The sequence below is a fragment of the Lissotriton vulgaris genome, chromosome 10, assembly GCF_964263255.1.
Source record: "Lissotriton vulgaris chromosome 10, aLisVul1.2, whole genome shotgun sequence".
Taxonomy (NCBI): Eukaryota; Metazoa; Chordata; class Amphibia; order Caudata; family Salamandridae; genus Lissotriton; species Lissotriton vulgaris.
In genome coordinates, this window is record NC_141698.1 from 70,465,835 (window position 1) to 70,492,544 (window position 26,710).

Consider the following 26,710-nt stretch of genomic DNA (forward strand, 5'->3'; position numbering starts at 1 on the left):
GCTGAAATAAAAGTACCATACCTGGCGCAATTAAAAAAAAAAAACACTTTCAAACATGAACCCCTTGCATGCTGCCTTGATTCTGTGCCTGTGCGGCACATTCCGATCACGGGTGCGTCATGGCGGCTCCCGGTCGTCATCAGCATGCAAGGAGTTAACATCATTTCATATTTTCACATTTTAAATTATATTTGAATACGGGGCAACAAATACAGAGCCCCAATGCCCCCATTCAAGAACTGCCCCTGGCTGATAAAAGTGCTTTGTTTTAAGCTCAAAACAAGGAGCAGCAGTAAGCTGCTATGTTTTGGGCCATCACTAACATTTTTTGTCATTTATATCCTAGCTGGGAGTATGTGTCAAAAGGGAAGGGACTCCAAATATTCGTCAAAACCTCCACTCCCATTTCTAATAATCACACTGTAGATACTCATATTCATTATTAAGGCCTGTCTGACCAGAACAGTATGTTTGCCAATCATGCATTTGATGGTATTTTTAAAACGGCATAAATACAAACAGGGAGAAGAGGGCCCAAGGGGATGTTTAAAGACCTCTCACCGCTACAGCCCCTAAACAATCAATATACCAACAAAGTGTAGCAGTGGGTCATTAGCTAGCTAGCTCAAATTATGCATCTGAAAAAAGTGACACACAACGAAGGATAGTGAATCCAATCTCAACTATGTGTAGGGACGCTATCTAAGGGTAAGCATCTTTCCTGTGTGGAAAAATACCCATCAGTTGTCGATCCTGAACGCCCTGTTCATCATCTGGGTTCCTTCACACCGGGAAGGTACGTTTTTAAATGTCCACTGTAGACAGCAAGAGCTCACACCTTTGTCTGAACAGTGGAACCCAGTAGGTGTTACCATATAAGGATTAGTGGTTATATGTTGAAGCCACTATTATCGCACGCATTTTATTGACTTGGGAGAATTAAGGTGTATAATAAAGTTTGTTATCCTTTTTACTACCCAATTTTATTTGTTCATATCACACTTCACTTTTTCTCACCTTTCACTTGCACTGCTCTACAGTTGTCTTTTCACACCCTAGTATAGGATAACACCTACTGGGTTCCACTGTTCAGGAACCCCTTGGCTTAATCTCCTTAAATCGGTTGTTTAGGATACTGTAAACTCAAAGATAGTCAGGGCCTGGGGTATAGTCAGGGCCTGGGGTATAGTCAGGGCCTGGGGTATAGTCAGGGCCTGGGGTATAGTCAGTGCCTGGGGTATAGTCAGGGCCTGGGGTATAGTCAGGGCCTGGGGTATAGTCAGGGCCTGGGGTATAGTCAGTGCCTGGGGTATAGTCAGGGCCTGGGGTATAGTCAGTGCCTGGGGTATAGTCAGTGCCTGGGGTATAGTCAGTGCCTGGGGTATAGTCAGTGCCTGGGGTATAGTCAGGGCCTGGGGTATAGTCAGGGCCTGGGGTATAGTCAGGGCCTGGGGTATAGTCAGGGCCTGGGGTATAGTCAGTGCCTGGGGTATAGTCAGGGCCTGGGGTATAGTCAGTGCCTGGGGTATAGTCAGTGCCTGGGGTATAGTCAGGGCCTGGGGTATAGTCAGGGCCTGGGGTATAGTCAGGGCCTGGGGTATAGTCAGGGCCTGGGGTATAGTCAGTGCCTGGGGTATAGTCAGTGCCTGGGGTATAGTCAGGGCCTGGGGTATAGTCAGTGCCTGGGGTATATTCAATGCCTGGGTTATATTCAGGGCCTGGCGTATAGTCAGGGCCACTGGAATTATGCGATTTTGCGACTGTGGTGTTTTCCGCCTAATTATGGATTTGCCGCATAATCCACTATCTGCAGCATAATCTACAGATTTTAACAATTGTTAAATTGTCACTAGTTCAACCTGATCTAAAATTACGAAATCTAGGCAGCATGTATTGCCGCTCAATGGAAGGCCCTTCGCAAGAGTTGACTGGCCGCGTTGCTGTTGCTTATTGCTGTATTCGGGTGTTAAACTGCTCACAGTGACGTGAAACCTTTGCCCAGGAGGTGTTAGCTCGTAAAAGACAAAACAAGGAAGTAAAACTGTCTGCCCCATTAGCAGTGGCATAACTAGGCCCCCCCCCAGAACGGTGGGGGGCCAAGCCCCAGGAGGCCCCCTCAGCACAGTACACTGGCCTGACAGCTCCCGAGTAAGTCTGGAAGGGGGCCCCACCTTGCACTTTGCAGGGAGGCCCCCCCTTAAATTTCGTTACGCCACTGCCCATTAGCCCGCATAATTTAGTCAACCCTCCGTCATGATTTGGTCAGAGGTCACAGTCCCTCGCCCTGCTTCCATTTGTGCCTATTGCTCGCCCCTGTCCCTAACCTGGCCTCTCGCCTTTGATGCTCCTGTCCAGCTCCTGACACTTCCTTTCGCGGCCGCCCCTGTCTGTCTTGTCCCTGCTACCTACCCCTGTCAGATGCTGCCCTGACCCTTCCACTGCTTTTCTTTTTGCCGTTTTAAATAGCACGAACTCGACCCGAAGGTACTGGAGCGCTTTACATGACCACCAGTAACATTACACAAGGACACATTCTTTTTTTTTATTTTGTTTTGGTAGGCACGGGAGATTCAGTCATTTGCCCAGAATCACAGGATGCTGAGCCGACGCCAGACTCGTACCTGATTCCCCATGTCCAAGGTCGGCAGCTCTGGTCGTTAGGCCACATGCTCCTGTCGCGTCCAGCCCGGCCCCTCTGACTGTCCGTGACTCTGTCTCTGACCCCAATGACGCCCAACATTGTCCCTCTGGCGGAGAGAGACTCCGCCCACTCTGCCCGGACTGGGGATGCTCCCAGTCTGGAGTCAGGGTGGGAGTTCTGGGGTGCCCCCTCCATCCGCTCATAAGTACCCTGTCCCGACCTATGTCTCCCCGCCCTTTCTTCTGCCTCCCCTCCCTGCCCCGCCTGGCTGCCTGAATCACCGGAGCGCAGAGAGTGCAGCCGGGATTCAATGCGAACGGCAACTTCAAAAGGAGGGAAGGAAACAGCTCCCTGAGCGCTGCAAACCTTGCGGGGGCTTCTAGGCGACAGGAGGACCCTTGGCGTGACTTACACAGACCCTGGCAGCAAAGACACCCACAGGTCCGAAGAAGTAACGGGCGAAGCAAGGAGCACCCTGACAGATCCCACTGGAAGAAGGGGGCGGGGCTGATACTGATCCCTGTGGTGTGAGAGCAACAGAACCCACGGGGGAATAAGAGGGACAGACCCCATCGAAATAAGATAAATATATATATATATATTATATCCCAGCGGAATAAGAGAAACAGACCCCAGCGGAGTAAGAGGAATAGATCTTATAGGAAAAAGAGAAATATATCTGAACTGAACAAGGGTGGAGGAACAGATCCCAGCGGAGTAGGATAATTGATCCAAATGAAAATGCAGACGGGAGCCGGATCCCAATAGGATAGCATCGAAAGGACAGGCAGCAGGACAGCGGGAGCGGCGGATCACGGCGTAGAAAGAAAGAAACCACTGGTCCCAGATCACAGCGAGACCCAATCACGAACAGATCCGAACAGACACCAGTGAGGCATCCGTGGAGCACGTGGGAAAGGGGCGTGGCCAGAAGATCCGCGACCGGGAGCAAAGACACACCCCACTTTACACGGAGGGGCGGAGGGGCGGAGGACTGTACCACCGGATCCCAGAGGAGTGCACAGGACAGATCCACTGGCGAAGGGTGGACAGCGCGCGCCCCGCTTTCAGCAGTGGACAGAGCTCAGCAAGGTGGAGGAGTGAGGACAGAACAGACCTCGGAGGCCGACCGTGGACAGAGCTGACCTCAGAGGAGTGTGGACAGGGCTGATCTCAGAAAAGTGTGGACAGAGCTGATCTCAGAGGACAGAGCGGATCTCACAGGAGGACAGAATTGATCCCAGATGAGGAATGTGGACAGAGTGGCGATGGAGCGGGGACGCAGCAGGTTCCATTTTCAGGACAGTGAACAGAGTTGACTCCCGGAGAAAAGTGCGGACTAAGTTGCCCCCGCTTTAAGGGCAGGCGGCAGACCTTGTCCTTCTATCAGAAAAGTGGACAGAGTGCTCCAGAAGTGAGGGCTGTGGACAGAGTGAGTGTCACGAGGCTTTGTTTCCAAGACAGAGTCGATTCCTGTGGAAGCACGTGGGTCGAGAAGTGGCAACTTTAAGGACAGGACAGGGAGTGTCCAATGCCAAGGATTGTCGGCGGACACTGTCCTATTTTAAGGACTGTGGGCAAAGACGGTCCCGTTTTAAGGAGTATCGGCGGAGACTGTCCAATTTCAAGGTCTGTGGACAGAGCCTGTCCCATTTCAAGACTGTGGGCATAATTGGCCCGGAATTAAAGTGTGTGCACTTCAGAGCTGGTCCGAGTGGGCGAGTTGGACAGGTTGGCACCGACTGGTGACCCTCGCGGGAGTGCTGCCGGTCCTACTCCTGGTACGGGGCACCCCGGGTGCCAGGGCTCTGCCGGCACCTGAGGCGCAGAGGAGGTTGGCACCGCAGCACAGGAGGGGGCAGCGTCCTCCTCAGGGGGGAGCATGCGGCCCCAGCTCCCGGGGACCTGTCCTCGGCCCTCATGGGAGGAGCCCCCCAGCTGGGGGTGCTGCTGAGGGCCCCTCCTCGGGGGCCCCTCCTGCTCAGCATGATCATTCTCTGCAGCTACTTCTTCTATTGCCTCAGTGGCCCCTGCTGCGACCCCCGGGCCCCTGGAGCAGGGCCCCTCGGGGGAGGAGCGCCCGGGACGGAGGACGACGAGGAGGACTCCGAGGAAAGCGCCCCGCTGCCGGTGTTCAGCGGCCCCGGCACCAGGCGCTACCCCCAGGCCATCATCGTGGGGGTGAAAAAGGGGGGCACGCGCGCGCTGCTCGAGTTCCTGCGGATCCACCCGGAGGTGCGGGCGCTGGGGGCCGAACCCCACTTCTTCGACCGCGGCTACGAGAAGGGGTTGGACTGGTACAGGTAAGAGAGGCTTCTAGGCGCTGCGGGTGGGGCGAGGGAGAGCATCTTCCAGGGACTGCAGGTGGTGGGGTGGGTGAGCGGGGGAGGAACGGGATGGTGCGGGTAAGAGTAGCTCGAGGCGCTGGGGAGGACTGTGAGCAAGTGGGACTGGACTGCGACAGGTAAGAGAAGCGAGGGGCTTCTAGGCGCTGCGGCTGGGGTGGGGACGCTGGAGAATGTCTTCCAGGGACTGCAGCGGATGGGTGAGCGGGAGAGGAACGGGACTGGTGCGGGTAAGAGGAGCTCGCGGCGTTGGGGATGGACTGTCAGCAAGCTGGACTGGGACAGGTAAGCGAAGCGAGGGGCTTCTAGGCGCTGCGGTTGGGTGGGGGCGCGGGTGAGCGTCTTACATGTACTACAGGTGGTGGGTGAGCGGGAGAGGAACGGGACTGGTGCGGGTAGGAGATCGAGCCGCTGGGGATGGACAGGCCTGTGAGCAAGTATGAGTGGACTGGTCCAGGTAAGCGAAGCGAGGGGCTTCCAGGCGCTGCCGGTTGTTGGTGAGCGGGTGAGACTGGACTGGTGCAAGTTAGAGGAGCACGAGGCGTTGCGGCTGGAGGGTGATCAAGTGGCATTAAACGGTTCAAGAAATCGAGAGGCTTCTGGGCGCTACAGGAGCGAGAGTGAGCGGATGCAGCTGGACTGGTATAGGTAAGAGAGGGGATTTAGGCATTCTGGGGTTAGAAGGGTGAGCGCAGGGGTTTAGAGCGTTCCGGGGTGAGGTGAGGGGGTGATCCGGCTAAAAAAAGGCTGCGGACTGGTCAGGATATTATAGTGACTTGAAGGCACCGTAAGGAAGTGAGGCGCGCGCAGCAGGTGTCTGCGAGCGCAGCTGGAAAAGTCTATGGGAGCAGACCTAAAGGGATGGACTTCGTGGCGCTCGGAAGAGGTGTCTGTCAGTATAGGTAGGACTCTCTATAGGAGCATGGACCTTACACAAGTGCCTCGAAGGGACTGACTTCCAGGTGAAGGTAGTGGGTGTCCACCAGTCAAGATTACGGGGGGGGGGGGGGGGGGGGGGGTTGGAGCAGAGGTACAGTATCTGTCCCTGAAAGGAATGTACTTCTAGGCGCACGGAACAGGCATTTGCAAGTGCATCTAATCGGCCCTATAGGAACAGAGACGGGTACCGGTATTTAGAAAGAATGGACTTCTAGGCGCACGGAGCAGATGTCTGAGAGTTAAACGACCAGGGTCCATGGGAGCAGGGGCGCAGTAGTGGTACCTGGCATGGGAGGTCCTCTAGGCGCTCGGAGCAGATGTCTGTGAGAGATATTATCACGGTCTATGGGAACAGAGCGGCTTAATTAGCAACTAGAATGGATGGTCTTCTAGGCGCAGGGAGGAGTTGGCTGCGAGCCTATGCTAGCAGGGACTGAGTGGATTTCTGAGCGCCTGGCGCTCAATTCAAGCTCAAGTGGAAAGTCATCGGAAAGCAGAAGGTTTCGGGGGGGGGTGGGGGGGTCTGGACTCATAGAGATGAGGCAGGGTAGACAGTCTCTTTACCCTAGTTGGAAACTCCTGAGGCACCGCTCATTCCCTTTGTGTGATCTCGACTCAACTACGGCCACCGCGGTGATCTTGGCCTCGGTGAAATGGTGTTAAGGACCATGCAGACCCCAGCTGATGCAAGTCGGAGCTTCAGGCGAAGTGTTCCAAGAAGACATATCTTTGACTTGTTAATTCAGTTGCCTGTGAAGCAACATGTTAATTAGAAGTCATTCTGTACCCAAAACACCACTGCACGACCGAGGGCATATCCACCTGCCCCCGCCCCCCCCCCCCACTCCCCCACTCCCCACATACAAAAAAGGTCCATAATTGTGTTGCTCCTCCATTGCAGGATTTTGTTTGCATTCTGGAACTTGTAGTCCTGATTTTCAATCAGGTCACGCAGGACTACAAATCCCAACACGTAAAGAAAAAAACCCTGGGCCGGATGTTACCCACGCCTGTCAGTGGGGACCGGGAGAGCTTAGAAGTGTTCTCTGCATACGGACACGAGGGAGGCCATAGCGCCTCACACATCACCTGCTGTCTTCGACGAGGATGAGGGTGCGGGCAGGCTTTGTTTTCATAATTTGAGGCTGAACTCTGGAACATTCGCCCAAAGAATGTCAGGAACAACAGGCGAGCACCCCGAGCTCAAGAGACGCGGAGAACCGGCAGTTTCCATAACCCCTGCGGGCTTCGCTTTCACTTCTTTAGCGCCAAGAGTCTACTTTCCTACCAGCAAATAAGCGCTTTGCAGAGCTTTTTTTTATCGTGATGATGATGATGATGATTATTATTATTAATATTATCATAATTCCTCTCTCACTGACCTGGCTCAAATTCTGGGGATGCTCCGGCACCGAGCCTGCCCACAGGCCTCGTGCCTGCTCCTCCGCGGTCTACACATGTTGAGACCATAATGTACCACTGCACTTTCATCCCAGCCGACTACAGTTCTACTCACTTTTGTAATTCTCCTTCTCTAAAGTACCGCTGTGAAGACACATTTCACTTGGACAGGCGCTATTGTAGTATGTAGATATATTAATATATTCTGATGTTGTGTAAGGTATCTTTAAAGAGTGTTAGATTCTTACACGCCCAATAAGAACCCACAATAGGGGTAGGAACGAAAGAGGGGTTCCCAGGGGTGTGTCATGGATTCTCGGGGTCTCACGTGGTGTTCGTCTGATCCAACATGTAAGAGATTGTACAAACTTCAGCTTCCTTAATGCAAGGAATGTACACCAGGCGATGGCTTTTATTGTAAATAAGGCGACTGTGGTCTGTTATACACTATATAAGTGTTTTAAATGTTATTTTTAAACTTTGTGGGTTTTCTACAACATGATATGCATTAATCCATTCATCTGTGCTGATAATTGGTACCGGCTGATCACACGTGTATTGAGTGAACTTGATAAACTCGTAATTCGGATGCACAGAAGATGGGGATTCCAGTACTACAGGGGAAGAGGTTTCTAGGCGCAGGGGTGATTTTTGGGGGTGCAGGGCTAGTCTGGGAACCTAAAGCAGCCCTGGCAAAAAAGTTTAAACTCCTTTCCTTCTCCCCCCCCCCTCTCTCTCTCACTCTGTCTCTCTCCATCCATTCTCTGTCTCGCTTCTATTCACTTCTCTCTCTTCTCCTCTCTGCTCTCTTTCTATCCACTCTCTCTAGTACCTTCCGCACTTCTTTCATTCACCTCTCTCTCTTTCCCTCCTTCTTTTCATGCGTTTTCTATCTCTACACGGGCCCCTCAGGGCTCTGGGCCCCGGTGCTACCGCACCAGTTGCACCAATGGTAGCTACACCACTGGGGTGAAATCTGGAACCGCATTTGGTGTGAAGCTTCTAGGCGCAAGGAGTACATTCTAGGCTCGCACCGGTACAGAGTAGGCGCTAGAATGCTTCAGGCCGCCTCAGTGAAGGGGTGGGCGCTGCTGTGCAGTGTGCAGTGCTTCTTGGGTTCATCTCGAGGCCGGTATCGCCTCCCATCTCTGCACCGGTGCAGGAGGCGGACCCGGAGCCCAGTACCAGGTTTGATTAAATTATGCGGTAAGAAGAGAAATTGTTTGGTGTAATGTGGCATAAGCTGTAGCACTTTTATTTTGCTATTTTATTACTTTAACATACATTGATTCTGTCTGGCCAGAACGTTTATCTCATCAGTACCAATATAGTATCAAATTAACACCTGAACACAGCAATCAGAAGCTGGAAGGCGACCACTTTAACTTTTTAAGTGTCTGTTACTGCGACGTACAGCAAGTAGCCTATTTTAGTAACTTTTGAGCTCTTTAAGTTGGACATTTTTTTTGCTTAAATGTTCAAATCCTGCAGCAGCTGGGGTATATGTGGTGAGTGTGGTGAATGCATAATTATGCAGTAAACATTGCACCCAAAGAAAAATGTAATTCCAGTACGCATAGGCATATGAAATATGTGTTTGTGGATGCTTTTTCTGTCAACTTCTGCACACAGTGTGATTAAAGGCCTAGTGCTTACAATTAACACTGGGCAGCTTTGGACAGGTGTGTATAGTAAGCACAGCATGGGCAGTGGGCACAGCTTGTATAGTTAGTAAGCACAGCAATGGCAATTGGGCGCAGTGTGTATAGTGAGTACAGCATGGACAGTGGGCACATCGTGTAAAGTGAGCCGAGTGTGGACTCAGGGCGCTGGTGTATATGATGAGCATAGTATGGGCAATGGGCACGGCGTGTATAGTGAGTAGACTTGGACGTGAATTTCCGCTTCCCCTGCAGAATTCTTCCACTCCATGCTCCGCATAGCGTGCAGAGTTCCTGAAAAATTCCACTCCCCATGGCGGAGTGAAGGTATTTTTTTTTTTTTTTTTAGAGTTTTATATTGCGCGAACTAGACCTGAAGATATCAGGTATCAGAGCGGGGGAACATCCTTTACGACGCGGATTTTACTCCGCAGTACCCTTTCAACGCGTCTTTTACAACGCAAGTCGTAACCACAACTTGCGCTGGAGGGCGCTACAGGACAAGGAATTATTTAATTTACTATCCAACACCTTCCCTACTGTACGTAGGCTGGTGTTGGAATAGTAAATAAAAAAATTCCTAAGTCCGCACCCCTACAACGCAAGTCATTGTAACGACTTGCGTTGTAAAAAACACGTTGTAACGGTACGCGTGGTAAAACCATGCGTCGTACCGTCGTACATCCATCAGAGCGCTTTACATGAGAACCAGTTGCGTTACAGACAGACACATTAATTTTTGTTGGGCACAAGGAGATTATGTGAATTGCCCAGAATCACAGGATGTTGAGCATTGTTGCAGAGACTCGAACCTGGTTCCCCAGCTGCGAAGTCGCCCGCTCCAGCCTTAAGGCTACATCCTTGCTCGCGCTCGACAACGTTAAGCTGGGAAGCGTGAGCGAGGAAAATCTTACTCCAGACCAACTCCCGGCGAGATTTCTCAACGCGGGTTGTCGCGGATGGCCGCGATCGCTCACATTGAGTAACTTTCTGTTCGCGTTGAAATAGCTGCCGCGCGAGTAGAACATCTACTCGAGAAGCAGACAGAAGCAGAGCCCTCTTGCGCATGGTGCCGTTCGCGCTGATTTTCCACTGCGGGACAAACACCCGGTGCAAAAAAATCAGTACGAACAGCAGGACCTAATGCACTCTACCACTTGTGGAACTCCGTGTAGCGTGGCAGAGTTATTTGGTCACTTCGTGGAGTTCCGCAAGCAGAACTCTCGCAAACTCCGCCCAGGCCTAATAGTGAGCACAATATGGGCAGTGGGCTCAATGTATATAATGTGCACAGTTTAGAAAAAGGGCCCAGTGTGTTAACACCTTCTATGCTCATGACGGAGCCGCTCCGTCATGAGCCTCGGTTGAGCTGTGCTCATGACGGAGCGGTTCCGTCATGGCCAGCTCGGTGCGCCTGCGCGGTGCGAATTCCGTGCCTGCGCTGGACGTTCCATTGAGCGGGCGGGGCCATGACGGAACCGCTCCGTCATGAGCACAGCTCAACCGCGGCTCGTGACGGAGCGGCTCCGTCACGAGCATGCGAGCGCCGCTCGGCCCCCCTAGCCCTGCGGCGGAATTGCCACCGCAGCAAAGGGGTTAAAGGAGCACAGAGCAGACAAATGGGAAAAGTGTGATTAATAAGCACAGTATTGATTGTGAGTTTGGCGCATGGGGAGTACAGCATGGGCAATGGGCACAGTGTGCATAGTGAGCACAGCATGGGCAAATTGCACAGCGTGTATAGTGAGCATAGTATGGACCAGGAGCGCATCATGATCAGTAAGCACTGTATGGGCGGGGGAAGAGTGAATTTAAACAGCATAAAATGGACAAAGTGCACAGTGAGTTTAATGAGTAAGTGCGCTTGAAGGACACTGTGCAGCTTGTTTACAAGCCCCTTGTGCCGCCATTGCATCACTTATAATATGGAAAAATGTGACGTACCGGAGGTGCAAGGGGCTTATAAATAAGCTCCTGTATAGTTAATGAGCACACTATAGACAATGGGCACAATGCATAGTGAGGGCACTATAGGCAGTGGGTGTACTGCAAAAAGTGACCAGAAAAAAAAGAGAGAAGGAAGAATATTTGAATGAATCTTAGCCACTGGGGATTTCTCTGAGAAGGTTTATTTCCATCACTGCGTCATAGAGTGCCGTCCAGTTAATGTTAAACATTGCTCCTCGTCTTCTGTCTGATCCTTTCTTTTGCCTACCTCCCTTTTTACTCTTATGTAGTCTTTCTTTTTAATAGCAAACTAATAGCTATATTATCAATAGACTCCAGTGTGTCCATCACTTTGTGCAGCACTTATATGTGTATGTTTGCCTTTAAATTGTAATAAAGAATTACAAAACTACAAAAAAAAATTTGCTCTCTGGGTCAGGAGGCGGACATTGACAGGAGGTGGGAATGGGCGTATGTAGGGAGGTGAGGGTGTACAAAATAAACTCATGCTGAGCACTTAGACCGACCAAGAGGCCTCTGGGTAAATACGTCATGATTTCCAAAAGTGTACCTTTAAAACTTTAGGCCCACATTCCCTGACCTCCCTTAATTAAAAAGAAAAGGATAACTGTGCAGCTGGGCCCAGAAGTTGCATCTCCTCACAACAGCTGAGTGACATGACCAAGACATCAATGAGTATCGCTTGTACAAAGGGTGACCAGGTGTCCCGGGTTTTCGCGAGCTGTCCTGGCAGATTTTGGAAATGTTGGCTCATGTCCTTGTTTTTAGAGGGGGTCGACTGAAACCAGTGAGAGGTACTTATTGGGGGTTCTAAAGTTGTACTAGTTGGAAGCTGTTATAATTAAGCTATTTATTTAACAGGTATAAGGCTGGTTTTAGAAATTACATTTTATTTATTTTCTTATTGCTTCTTCTGTTTTCCTATATTGATAAGAGTTGTCATTCTGCGCAGCACCGTTGATGTAAAATTGTAGTCCTTCTTCTATTTTTGAAAAATGTCAAATTTTTTAGTTCTCAAGATCTGGTCACCCTACTTGTACAGGGCTCGGGTTCTACAGCCAGGTGAGGTCATGCTGCCACATTTGTCCTGAATAAATTGGTCAGATGCCCCCTCTAATGCAGACAGACATAACTCGCATGCAGCCATCAGACACAGAAGGCTTTGGGTCCTGAGTTGCTAGATGGAGTGCCTGCTGAGACTAGGGGGCCTGAGGATAGATCTGTGTCAGGCACATCCAGCAGTTTGCTCCCTCAGTAGCAAGAGGAGCAACTGAAGTCTCAAATCTCTCTGTACCATTCTTTGCTCTTAGCATGATTGTAGGTGTTTTTTTATGGAAGAGTGTGATTTTTGGAGGATCAATGGTTGTGCAGAATGTGTATGTAGATATGTGTGTGTAGGTGGTGCATGTATGTGGGTGTAGATCCGGGCTTCCTTCCTTGTGTTTTGATCTCTGTGTGCCTCTGTGTTTCCTTTCTGTGTTTAGAGACACTTAGGGGTCCACCCCGCGCCCTACGATCCGGGACCCTCCAATTGGCTACCTTGACTAGAATCAAGAAAGCCCGCTGGGGAGGCCGCTCTTTCTCACACACTGCGGCTAAGCTTTGGAACACTCTTCCTTTACCCCTGCGAGAAACCACTAATCATCTCGCCTTCAGGAAAGCTCTGAAAACCCACTTGTATGCTAAACTCTGCTGATCTGCCCGAGCCTGCGTTAAGTAAGCTTTCAGTCATAAGCGCTACGAGGCCTCCGGGTAGATAGCGCTATATAAGTGCAATTTTCATTTCATTTTCATTTCATATTCGGATGGTGGGCGGACTCCAGTCATCCCGCCACCCTAGCAGTGCTGGGACTGGCTGCCAGTGGTGCAGCGGTCTCGCACAGCCAATTACGATGCCACCGCCACCATGGTGGTCGCATCCTGTATATTTAACATTGTGGCGGGCGGTGCTGCATTCAGCACCCGCCACAATGGTAAAAGGGCATGTTGTGCATTTGCATGCACAACATGACAGGCACCGAGTGGTGCCTGCCACCTTGTGCATGCAAATGTCGGGGGGTACCATGGGTACCCCTCAAGTGCAGCCACCCACCCCATCAACTCCCAGGGAGCCCGCAACGGGCCCCCAAAGGCATTCTCTACATGCCTTTCCATGGCGGAGTCACCGCCATGGAAAGGCATGAGAACGCCATCATCATAATATGGATGGCAGTGCCTGGAAGGCACCGCCACTATATTGCAGGTCTTTTCCACCCAGTAGGCAATCAGGCGGATTGCCCACTGGCAGAAAACTGGCTGGCGGTCTTTCCGTCTTCCTGGTTCCCCATCACCATCGTTATATGGCGGGGGGAAATGTTAGGCCCCCCCCTCCCAGGATATCGACAGCACTGCCCGTGAACTTGCAAGTACCATTTCCCGGGCTATTGACACCTTAGCCCCTCTTAAATCTCACTACTGTGCCAGGAAAAGCCCGTCAGCACCTTGGTACTCAGAAGCTCTTCAACTTCAGAGACAGGAATGTAGGAGGTACGAAAGGCTGTGGAGAGCTCAACTTGATGCCGATCTTCGGATCAAGCATAAAAATCTCCTTAAGAGCTATAAAGCAGCGGTGTTAGCCGAAAAACAAACTTACTTTTCTAAGCTAACCTCATCTCTCTCCTGCCCAGGTGATCTCTTTAAGGTGGTAGAAACCTTATCTCTTGTCCAAAATCCCGACCCCATAATACCATCTCAAGAACTCTGTGATCAGATCGCCACTTTTTTCCACACTAAAATCTCGGATATTTATACAGCTCTCCAGAGTCATAACCTTACTCACGTTCTCTCTCCCTGCTTAGATCATCCCCCAGCTTCCAAAGATATCTTGACCAACTTTCCTCTTCTCTCGACTGAGACACTGGACAAATTACTAAACTCAACCAAGTCAGGCTCCCCTCTTGATCCCTGTCCTCTTAAAATCCTAAAAAACTGCAGGGACACCTTACTTCCCCCTTTGCTGGAAGTTATGAATAGAGCCATCTCCAGTGGTGAGTTTCCAGCTCCTTGGAAGACTGCCATCGTCAAGCCTCTTTTAAAAAAGGCCTCCTTGGATCCTGGAATTCTGAAGAACTTTCGCCCCATTTCTCTTCTTCCCGCTCCAGCTAAGATGTTGGAGGCTCATTTAAACTACCATCTTAGCGCTTTTTTAGATAAGACCTGCCTGCTTGATCCATCTCGCATGGCTTTCGAAAGGCGCATAGTACTGAGTCAGCCCTTACAGTGGTGGTCAATAATATCCGCGCCAAGGTCGATAGCGGTCAGACCACTCTTCTGATCCTACTCGACCTTACGGCAGCATTTGACACCCTGTCCCCCACCATTCTGGCCTCCCGCCTCAGTGAGACGGGGGTGAAGGGTCGGGCTCTCAGCCTCCTCACTTCTTTCCTCAACCATCGGGAGCAAAGGGTCAAACTGGGTGACTTCCTTTCCAATGCCATGCCTTTGCAATGTGGGGTACCGCAGGGCTCCGCTTTGAGCCCCACATTGTTCAACATCTATGTGGCCCCACTTGCTAGGCTTGTTAGAACTTTTGGACTGGAAGTGCTCTCGTACGCCGACGACACCCAGATTATGGTCTCCCTGTCCCATTCTGTCGAGACCACGGCCTTAAACTTCCGAAATTGCATGGAAGCTGTGGCAGGTTGGATAGCCTCAAACTTTCTTAAATTGAATGGGGAGAAAACGGAGATCTTGGTCTTCGGGGGCAATAAGGAGATCTGGTCAGATGATTGGTGGCCCCAGACACTTGGATCTTGTCCCCAGCCCTCCCTTTCTGCCCGTAATCTGGGAGTCATATTTGACACCTCACTTGCTTTTGATAAGCAAGTAAGTAGAACAGTCTCAACCTGCTGCGGGGTCTTAAGGATACTAAGAAAACTTACCCTTTACCTTTCCCCTGATGCCCGGAAACAGGTGGCAGTTGCCCTTCTATCCTCGCGACTGGACTACTGCAATGCTCTTTACCTTGGCATGAGCACTAAATTACTCCATCGCCTGCAGGTCGTCCAGAACGCGGTAGCAAGATTCGTTGTCAATGCCCCCAGACGCTCTTCAGGGACCAGGATCAGGAGAAACCTTCACTGGCTCCCGGTGCATGCCAGAATAAAATTTAAAATTCTGACCATCACCCACAAGGCTCTTCACGGTGCTGGCGCTGAGGGCATTAGGACCTTAGTGTCGACCTATATTCCAGGCAGAGTACTACGCTCCTCCGGTCAGTATCTGTTGTCTATTCCCCGAGTTGCCAAAGCAAGATGGGGTGGTAAGGCCTTCTCTTCTCTAGCCCCCAGACTTTGGAATGAGCTCCCTCTGGAACTCAGGGGCCAGGATTCCCTGCTGCTCTTCAGAAAGGGCCTCAAAACCCTGCTCTTTACTGAAGCCTACTCTTAGGTCTCCTCTCCCTTTTGTTTCACTTCAGTACCTGGCTTTTATTCCATCTTTTGCGCCTTGACGCCTTTGGGCAAAGTAACGCTTACACAAATCGCCCTTCAATCAATCAATCAATCAGGCGGGCGGGCGGAAATGGAGGGCGGATCGCCACTGCCATATGGGCGGTGGCGATCCGCGCTCATCCTAATAGACCCCTTGGTATGGAGAGTTGTACATTTATTTCCGGGGAGCGTGCATCTGTGGGCGCGCGCACATCTGGTGCTAAGTGACGTTTTATTTCTTGGTGATGTGTGGGGACTGCGTGCACACGCATCAAGCACTTCCCATTTGCACACTGATCTGCACAACCTGTCATCACTCAGTGGCACAACATCAGTGCAGTGGTTGAGGAGTCAATTACAGACTTAATTATGCAATTACAATGTAGAAGATAACAGGGTGTAACCAGGAATTCCCACCTTGGAGAAATCCACACAGTATTGTATTGTATTGTAATTGCATTTATATAGCGCTGACTATCCCTGACAAGGCGTTGAAAAGCTTTTTTTTGCGGTGGGTAGCACACTACTCCGGAACCCATAGAGGATTGGTGTTGAATTATTATAGTGAAACATGCAAGTACATTTTAAGTAGTGGATAGGTTAGTCAGTTATTTGGATTTGGAATGATAGCAGAAGGATAGAGGAGGACAAAGGTTTGTATTTATATAGCGCTTGTTACCCCTGATGGGGTGTTGAAGCGCACTATTCAGGAAGCCCATAAAGGATTAGTGGTGAATTAATATGGGGAAATATGAAAGTAAATTCAGTGGTGGATATTAGTCAGTTATTTGGAGTGAGAAAGATAGCAGAGGGATAAAAGGGGAAGAAAGGTTTTCATTCATATAGCACTTGTTATCCCTGATGGATGTTGAAGCGCTATTCTGGAGAGTAGCACGCCACTCCGGAACCCATCAGGATTAGTGTTGAAAATTAGTATAGTAAAATTTGAAGTAATTTGAGTAGTGGATATGTTATTCAGTTATTTGGGTAGAGCAGGGTAGGTGGTGGGATTAGTGAATGGAAAGAGGTTTGTATTTATATAGCGCTTGCTACCCCTGATGGGGTTTTGAAGCGCAAGTAGCACGCTACTCTGGAACCCATCAGGATTAGTGTTGAATTAGTATGGTGAAACATGAAAGTAATTTTAGTGGTGGATACGTTAGTCAGTTATTTGGATTGAGAAGGGTTGGGGAGGGGTAGAAAAGAGGGAAGAGTTTAGAAAGGTTTGTTTTGGGGGATCGGTATAATAAAAGGGAGGTGTAAGATGATGCAAGGAGGGGTAGAGTAGGAGAGAGTCTAGAAAGGGTTATTTTGGGGATCATAGTAGTGGTATGGGGTTGAATGAGAGAGTGGATGTAAAGGCAATATTGAGCGAAGTATAGGCTGAGAAATAGGGAAGTGCATTGGAAATGCTAAATTAGAAGAAGGTGATAAATATATAGATCCATAAGTACATTGAAGGTATAGAGATGCATAATGGAGGTGAAAATGTCCACGAAATGCTATTGTGTTTCTGCAACGTTTTTAAACTTTCTGCCATTTTTCTGTGCGGAATCCAAAAGTAAGTGGATTCCCAATTCCCAATTCCCGCCACTTGTGCTTGTGGTTTCATGTCCTGCGCATGCGCAGCAGTCACTGTCAAACCCAGGGAGTGGGTGTTACTAATCTGCGGCGCCTTTATTTCAGGTTGCATGCTTTTAACTTCCAATAGATTGTGCGTTTTTCTGTGTCTATCTGGTAGGAGTGTCGTAGGGGAACCCAAGAGGGTCACAAAGTGTCCCCAAGCTGCAGCGCACCCTGGAGGCTGAGCCCACATCCACCCTCTGCCGCGCTTTGTTTATTTCCGCTATGAAGGTGTTTTTGTCTCCGTGCCCCGCGCCGGCTGGTGGCAGGGACTGCCCGAGGTCCCAGCCTCCTGTTTTGCGGTTTCCAAGACAGGCTGGTCTTTGTGTGGTTCAGTGGCGCTGTCTTTTGTGCGAGGTGTGTGCCAATCCGCTGGGAATGGGCCAGCTCGACCTGTGGGGTTTAGTGTTCAGTTCTCCCCATTGTTGGGTAACAATAAACATCTGTTATGCAGCGCCAAGATACCTTGGATGAAAGTGCGCTTTACAAATACACATGTTATGTTTATGCGTACCACTAGAAATATATAGGAAGAAAGTCGCTGTGGTGCTGTATCAACGATGGCTGTGGCAGTAACAGCTGCCCATCACACACTGACATATTCTAGTTTGAGGATGGGTAATATTGCCTCCAAAGGAGTTTGTTATCTTTGGTTGAGTTGACTTAATTATGGAACTGAGTTGAAAGTAGGTAACTTAATTATCCTGAACAAAATTAATTCCAGTTGATTTAAAAAAACACATTCATACACTTATAACTGATTAAACATGACAATACTTTACAGTGAGACAAAGACAAATAGACATGTGTATAGGCAAAAAAGTGAATTTTATCAAAATTAGGTCACAAAGGGAAATATACAATGCAAAAGAAAATATGCAAAACAGGAATACAGGATATATGTCTGAAAATGAATCAAGATCTCTGTAAGGCCTGTTAGCCGCCTATCCAAAATACAGATTAAAAGAATTTCCTTTTGGATAAAGCTGAGAGTCGACGTTTCGGTCTTTATGGGCAACTCTTCAAGACCATCATCAGGACAGTAGATAGTAAATATTGTAACTCCCTTCAAATGATAGTTTTGCTCCGTATATTCGGAGAGAAGTGCTATGTAGAGCAGAAGCGTTGTGTCTATTTCATAACATAAAGGTTTGCTTTTAAAGCTTCTTGGGTCGAATCTTGTACTCGCTTGCACGGGGGTCGTATAAATAAATCAATGGAACAATCTTTGGGCGCATTCAGTATAACTATCAGGGATTTCTTCTTTAAACTCGCTCCTCGCAAAAATGTCAGAGGGGGCCACAGTCAATGATGCATTCGGCAAAGACAAATCTGTTCGAAGCATCCGCGTGTAAGCAATGTATCCGCCGTCAATCTGCAAGCAGGCAATATTACCCATCCTATTATATTTTACCCAAGCCCCCAAAGGTTTACTGGGTTGCTCACTCTATTCACCATATTCTAGTTTGAAGCAGCCGGTGCCAGCCATCCTTTATGACTCAGTGTGACCTGACGTGTAGAAGCGTGGTGCGTGCCTTTCTGTATAGAGCTGTGAAGCCCCTCTTCTTCATTTGAGACGGAGAGTACCCGCATTTCTTCATTTGAGAGGGAGAGGACATGCACTTCGTTATTTGAGAGAAAGAGTACACGCACTTCTTCAGTTGAGAGAGATAGTACCTGCACTTCTTTATTTGAGAGGAAGAGTGCATGCACTTCTTAATTTGCGAGAGTACCTGCACTTCTTTATTTGAGAGGAAGAGTACACGCACTTCTTCATTTGAGAGAGAGAGTACCTGCATTTCTTTATTTGAGAGGAAGAGTACACGCATTTCTTCTTTTGAGAGAGTACCTGCACTTCTTTATTTGAGAGGAAGAGTACACGCAATTCTTCATTTGAGAGCAAGAGTACTTGCACTTCTTTATTTGATTAGAAGAGTACACACACTTCTTAATTTGAGAGCAAGAGTACCCGCACTTCTTTATTTGAGAGAAAGAGTACACACACTTCATTTGAGAGTACCTGCACTTATTTATTTGAGAGGAAGAGTACATGCACTTCTTCATTTGAGAGAGAGAGTACATGCACTTCTTTATTTGAGAGGAAGAGTACACACATTTCTTATTTTGAGAGCAAGAGTACCTGCACTTCTTTATTCGAGAGGAAGGGTACACACACTTCTTCATTTGAGAGAGTACTTGCACTTCTTTATTTGAGAGGAAGAGTACACACACTTCTTAATTTGAGAGCAAGAGTACCCGCACTTATTTATTTGAGAGAAAGAGTACACACACTTCATTTGAGAGTACCTGCACTTATTTATTTGAGAGGAAGAGTACACGCACTTCTTCATTTAAGAGAGTACCTGCACTTCTTTATTTGAGAGGAAGAGTACATGCACTTCTTCATTTGAGAGCGAGAGTACATGCACTTCTTTATTTGAGAGGAAGAGTACACACACTTCTTCATTTGAGTGCAAGAGTACCTGCACTTCTTTATTCGAGAGGAAGGGTACACACACTTCTTCATTTGAGAGAGTACCTGCACTTCTTTATTGGAGAGGAAGAGTACAAGCACTTCTTCATTTGTGAGAGTACCTGCACTTCTTTATTTGAGAGGAAGAGTACAAGCACTTCTTCATTTGAGAGAGTTCCTGCACTTCTTTATTTGAGAGGAAGAGTACACGCACTTCTTCATTTGAGAGCGAGAGTACCAGCACTTCTCTGCAGAGGGGCAATATTTCCAATGGGAGAGTAGCACCACTTCTCAGAAGCAAGCTGGTGCTCTGGTATAGGATACCAGTATTTCTATTTTTCTGCAATGATTTAATGTATGATTATTATTCAGTGCACATTTGAGATGAAAAAATAGACTCCCAAGCATTGCAACATAAGCTCTCTATAGGGGGCGGAATGTAGCGCTGAACAGCCAATACGAAGAGGTGAGAGAGCACTGCTCCTCTGGGCGCTATTTTTTCAAGTATTGGTAACAAGCGCTACGTACAAGAATGCCCCGGGGTAAGCTGCACATTGAACGCACCGAGGCAAGAGGCTCTCAGTTTGACTGAGAAGGGTGCACAGCGCAGATGTGGTACCCAGATCTACTGATGGGGTGGCACTTACGAGTGAGGCACTGGAGACAGTGGCAGGGGATGCAGCTGGTGCGCATCAGCACTCACGTCTTGGGATTTGGGATTCTTTATTACGAATCATCAGATTTTGATCCAGAACAAGAGAGAGAAAGTCAGAAAAGGAAGAACGAAGGAGTCAGAGAAAAATAGGAAAACAGTGACGAACAGAATATGCTGGAATGAAAAAGAAGCTCCAAGAGTGAGACAAAGAGACAGGAAGAGTATCGCAAAGAAAGATAGAGGTATGGGATGGGATCAAGACTAGGCAGGCATGGCATTCTGTTGCACAAGTCACACACACAAATCGCGTTTATTTGGACCACAGATCCTCAAACATTTTAAGAGTACATTAAAATATCATCTAAAATCATAAAACATTATTAAAACATCATAACATTTCATATTATACAATCGGCTTTCGTTGTCAGGGCCGGACTGGCCATAGCGGGCACCGGGCGTTTCCCCGGTGGGCCGCTAGGGTGGGGGCCGGTTTTTACTTTATACTTCAAGTTGTATAACAATTCACTTCTAATCCCTTTTAAGAAATACTTTGACTTTTTGGATGAACTTCCCCATGGCACAGGCTATATCTAGATGGCTCATTTCTGTTAAAATGTTTACTGCCTGAGCCCTGTTTTTAATATCATATTTTTTAAAAATCAGCAGTAAAAGCTCTTTCCGAATATCTAAAACCTTTTGGCAGTCCACTAGTATATGTAAAATGTCACATGAAGTTCCCAAAGTGCAGGTGCATTTTCCCTTACTGTGTATCATAGAGCCTTTCACCCCATTGTTCGCGTAACAGGGATCCACTCAAATTCTTAGCCTTAATACCTCACTTCTTAATTGACAGTCAGATAGCCTATCAATATAAGGGAAGTGCTGTTCGTATTGCCTCGCAGTGACCATAAAGTGTACTGAGCCTTTCCAAATCGCAGCACAACGTATGCGACTCATTTTGAATCTCAATTTAGGGCCAGATGTAGGTAGGCTTTTACCGGTCGGTAACGGCCGAAATCGGACGTTACCGACCGGTAAAAGCCTTTTCCTATGTAGGGGGCATATTTACCGATTCGGTAAATAACAAATCAGTGTTTTCCGATTAGGTATTTACTGAATCATTATTTACTGATTCGGTATTTACCGAATCGGTAAATGAAATGTAGGAAGCACTTCAAACAGTGCTTCTGGGCTTAAAGGATTCGTTATTTACCACCAACTATTAGTTGGTGGTAAATAACGAATTCCTATGTAAATGCAAATATGTGCATTTACACCTGTGCCACGTGACAGACATACATGCCCTTAGGGCATGTATGTGTGCCACATGTGCACACAAGCACTAATCAGGGGTGCAAGAGGGTGTCAAAGTGACACCCTGCCACCCTTGACTATTTTCCCAATTTTACTGAATCGGTAATTACCGATTCGGTAATTGCCATTAATAAATGACAAATACCGATTCGGTAAATACCGATTCGGTAAATACCGAATCCTAATGATTCGGTATTTTTTCCCGATTTTTTTGCTACATAGCATTTACCGATTCGTAAATACCGAATCGGTAAAATTCGGTATTTACGAATCAGTAAATACAATTTACCTACATGAGGCCCTAAGTGGTTCCATGAAATGGACCCAATAGACAGCGCACAATTTGCACCCACAATATTACGTAAATCTGGCTTTAAATGTGGTTCAGATTATGTATCAGGTTTCAGAACCAGAGATGGGAGTGAATTGTTTTTCAATTTAGTTCCTAGTTACTTTTAACTATGCTGTTAACCCCTTCAGCGCGGCGCGAATTTTCGCGCTGTGCTTAAGGTTCTAATGAGCCTATCGGCTCATGACGGAACGGTTCCGTTATGAGCACTGCTCAACCGACGCTCATGACGGAACCGTTCCGTCATGAGCATGGAAGGAGTTAAACAACCTTTCACACCCTTAACGGGTGTCATTAGTAATAACACACCTGAAAAGGGAAGGGAAATGCTTACTGCTTAGCTCTTGGCACCAAAACAAATGTCATCAAACCGAACAAACACCCACTCACCCAGTGTGGTCGAGGGGCTGCACTCACCCACCCGCCACAAAGTGTAAATCTTCGCCCACCACCCCATGATTTTACCAGGGCTATGGATAAATTCAGAGGCCTGCGACAAGATTAAATAACCCCTAATTTCATTAAAATCTGGATTGTGAGCCCAGCCCTCGTGAAAAAGTGACACATCCAGATATGTAGGTGCAAACATTTACACATTTGTATCTGTGTTTTAATTAGAGTTTATAGTTTATACTATAGCCTTTAAGTTAATAGTATCCAATTTAGTGATATTCATTTCTAAAAACTTTTAAGAATGAAAAACTGAGTTGGCCCCATCAAATGTTAAACCTACGACCTTCAAGCAGCCAGCTGATTGTCACAGTAAGAATATTAACCCACTGAGCGACCTTGGTAGCTACGTCTGGTAGCCAAGCGTATCTGCAGGTAAGAGAGCTCAGTCTGTTATGCCACACCTTGCGAACGTCTCAATGTACATAACATCTTCCATTACTGGTACAATTAATAGCTAACAACGTTAATCTGTCTGCTGCAACTCACTGTGTTACATCTGTAGGTCACAGACAGCTTAGTTGGTTTATGCATTTGAATGAATGTAGCAGGCAGGATGGCTCAGCTAGCTGAATGCTCGCTGTTGATGAATGCAGTGAATGGCAAGTCCCCAATTTAAATCTTAGCAATCGCCCTTGAATCCCTCTGAGGTTGATAAATTGAGAACCATTAAATTGGGTAATAGTGACACCTGTTATTTTCAGCTCCCTGAAATTTAGTGTAAAGCACAAAATTAAAGCGATTTGTTTTTATTGGATCCCAGCGGGGCTTACAATAGCTTTCATTCTTATGGGTCGATAAAACAACAGCCACTGGCTAGTAAGTAACACCTACTCCTGACCCCCAACAAACACATTTATATCGTGTACGTGGTCTTTCTGATTCCTCACCTAACTATAGTAGAAATATTTTGCATTCAAGAAACATGTCTTTTTTTTCTTGTCTACCCCAAGCAATATATTCTGCCTGTCAGTGCTTCAAACACATTTTGTTCGCTTTAATTTGGAAAATAGTTAGCATTTTTAGACAGCACGAAAATGTATTCAAATTTCTCAGTTCAGCTCAGATTCACTTGTGAAGCGGCACATATGTCAGGTTGGATGAGTGACAGGACCTCTGACAAGGGGCATTAATTGACAGTCATCGGGTCAGTGATTGCAGAGAGGGCCAGAAGTGTTCCAAAGATGCCACGGGCCCTGATGCATGCAGGGAAAATGACCCTTAACTGCTGTTAGGCAGAAAACAGAGCAACTGTTAGGGTTCAATGGGATCCTCAGGGATCTTGGCCCTGGTGCCACTGCACCTGCTATATCAATGATAGACATGACCCTGGGGAGGACTCGGTTCATCACTCTTTTCCTGCAGTGCTTTTCACCCCCCTGATATCCTGGCAGCCTGGAAAGGTGTTTTCGTGCCAGGATTCAGACACATTTTTGGAGCTCACACAGGAAGGAGTCGTGATGCACCCTAATGAAATCCCTGGCTCGGTGCTACTGGAAGGAAGACAGGCTTTAAAAGGAGCAGGGTAAGTGCTTAATTTGTAGAGGGGTCCAAAGATGTCTTAGGCGCCCACCACCGATGCTACTGAATGTTGGGGTTGCAGAATAATAGCCTGACTAGTCTTGAGTCCAGCGCGCTCCTCCGTGCACCACCCGCCACTTCCTGATATTTACCTCACTCGCCAAGGTTCTTCTTCCTCCCTGTTTTCCCACGTTTCTCTCCCTTCCTCTTTCTCTTTCTTGCTCTGGGTCAAAGTCTGAGGATCAAAATAATTACTGGTCCACAAAAATGAGCGAAATGGGCTCCTCCTGCACCCACTAGCAGAAATTAAAAACATGTCGAGGAATTTGTATTTGGAGGCTAAACATTTAATTGGTATCTTCAGTAAGATTCATGGGAGCAGTGCAGGTGCCTCAAACAGAATATAATGTAGATTATGAGTAGCCTTCACTGAATTTAGAACAGATCCAAACTTTCCAGCAAATTGCTTTTTCTAATTTTAAATATTTGTTAGTGAATAAAATACAATATTTAATTGTATGTATATTTGTTTGATGAATGCTTGTCTATGTATTTTGGTGTATTATTTTGTGGTCCAAATCCTTAAAATTGCTTGGACTTTGGTGCCCGGCTTCCAGTGATGACTAATCTGGAGTCCCCGGTTTCCGATAACGATTTGGTGGGGGCAGGGGGGGATCCCCAGATCCCAGTGACGATTAACCCCTTCAGCGTTGCACGAATTCCGCTGCGGTGCTGAAAGTTCTAAAGAACCTATGGAACCATGACGGAACAGTTCCGTCATGAGCACAGGCCAACCGACGCTCATGACGGAACCGTTCCGTCATGAGCATGGAAGGGGTTAAGTGGGAGTCCCCAGAATTCAAAATGTTAAGTACTACTAGCCAAGACCATGAAAAAATTGCAAGAAGTGCAAAGTCATGTGTCCTCAGGGCCAGACTAAGAACTGAAACCGGCCCTGGCAAAGTGCTCGGCAGCCCCCCCCTCCCGGGGGTACTGCCGAGCTCTTTGCCAGCGCTGATTTTGTTACAGGGTCGATTTTGCAGCTATGCTGCAAAAACAACCCTGTAACAAAAACGGCCCCCAGGGGCCCAAAACCGGCCCCCACCCATGCGGCGCACCGGGGGATTGCCCGGTGCCCGCTACGGCCAGTGCGGGCCTGTGTGTCCTATTGGTGCACTGCAAAAATACATAAATGCACACAACACACAGCCAGTGCTTAATTTGACCCGGTGGGTTCCGGTGCTCAGCAACGGCCCTTAATTGTCAACACCGGCGGTTGTGGAAGTGTGCCAGAGGTGGCTCTGACTGGCTAATTTAGAGATGAGCACAACAATGGTTAATTATTAATCCAGTAAACATTAACAAGCATTGGCATAGCAAATAGGTCTCGCTTTTTGGACCCTATAGGTATTTAGTTATGCAGCAGAATATCCTTGGTGCAACATCACCAACTGTTGCTTGGCTAAACACTTATAAGGTCCCAAATGCGAGACCTATTGGCTATGCCAATGTGTGTTACTTTTGTCACTAACAAGATGGATTTAAATATGCTTGCATAAGCCAAGGCCCTCTGACTCAAAGTATGAATGGATCATTAAAAATAACTTAATCCTACCTAAATTAACTTTTAAATTATTGCAATGTGATAAGGTAGTCAGTGAATGATGGGTTGCAAGTTTGTTGACGTGAGTGTGGAAGCATGGACTTGAACTCCTATAACAAAACATTTGACTGGTGGTATTACGCGTCCTAGGTAATAAGTTAAGGAGTGGTTGCTATAAACACATTTAACTACGCTATTCTGAAAGCACGATTCCTTAAGTGGTAGTGTGTGACAAAACTTTGTGTACATTTGTTGTGTGCCATTTTATTGAGGAGGTTGATGTGTTCTGTTGGCTTTTCTCCAGCTGTGTTTTTGTGCTGTATTATTACAATGGAATTATGTTGTGTTGGACTGCGGTTGCTGTTCTGCATTCTGTTCGAACTGCTTTGTTGTGATGTGCCCTGTTTTGTTATGTGTTGTTATGTTCCTTTGTGTATGCTATTGTGTTAATGATCTTTTACTTACTTTAGAGACTTTTATCAATGCTGCTACATTACCAGCCAAAAACAGTACATGTCTGCAAAGTTCCTCTGACAAGCAGCGATTAACAACTGTCTATGGTGGTACAAACATGCAAATCCAGCTACTCAACTCCTTCAGAAACCAGTCAGCCCAAAGCTGTGGCAGACCATATCTTAATTTAGCGCTCATTTTATGTGATATGGTCTTTGATCCCAGAATACCAGCCATGCCCTGTACTTTACCTGATGTACCACAATAAATGTAAACCGCACGCATTGATGCAGCGTTCATGCTTAAAGAGCAACAGCTTCTGGGTAGGACACGGATGGGGTGGATGATAAAAAGGCAAGGCAAACAGATACTGGAAGGAACGGAGAAACCGTGGCAACGGAGGAGGAGTTACAACATAAAATGTGAGGAAGATGAGTGGAACACTGCTTTCTGTGGGAGAAAGAGAAGAACATCAATTTGATGGAGTGTGTCAATGCAGCTGGCTTTTTACTATAGATCAGTGGAGTGATGACGAAAGATACAGGAATATAAATTGGTTGATTCTATGCGTCTGGCTTCCACCCATGCAAGCGTTTGCCCACCCAGGAATATCTGCTCCTGTTCCAGCATACGTGACAGCTTGAGGACTCCATTTTATGGAACTGTGTCTCTGCGTGAGCATCATTCATCAGGGCGAGCATCGGGGGAGAAAGATGGAAAACACAAACATCAAGGCCCAAGTTTTTAGACTGATCAGACAGATATACAATGCCTGACAATTATGGCCGCAAAGTAAATACAAGCATGGCCACGAAAGTCATCATGATCGCTGTGAAAGCAAAAGT

General features: G+C 47.6%; 1 protein-coding gene across 1 annotated transcript in view; it reads left to right on the forward strand.

Moving 5' to 3' along the window:
- Window positions 1-3,676: 3,676 nt before the first annotated feature.
- The window catches only part of HS3ST6 (heparan sulfate-glucosamine 3-sulfotransferase 6), a 177,143-nt gene continuing 154,109 nt past the window's right edge, over window positions 3,677-26,710 (forward strand). Inside the window, exon 1 of the mRNA XM_086940517.1 lies at window positions 3,677-4,944. Within this exon, the coding sequence (XP_086796643.1) occupies window positions 4,562-4,944 (383 nt within the window). The 5' untranslated portion in view covers window positions 3,677-4,561. The remainder of the gene's footprint in view (window positions 4,945-26,710) is intronic.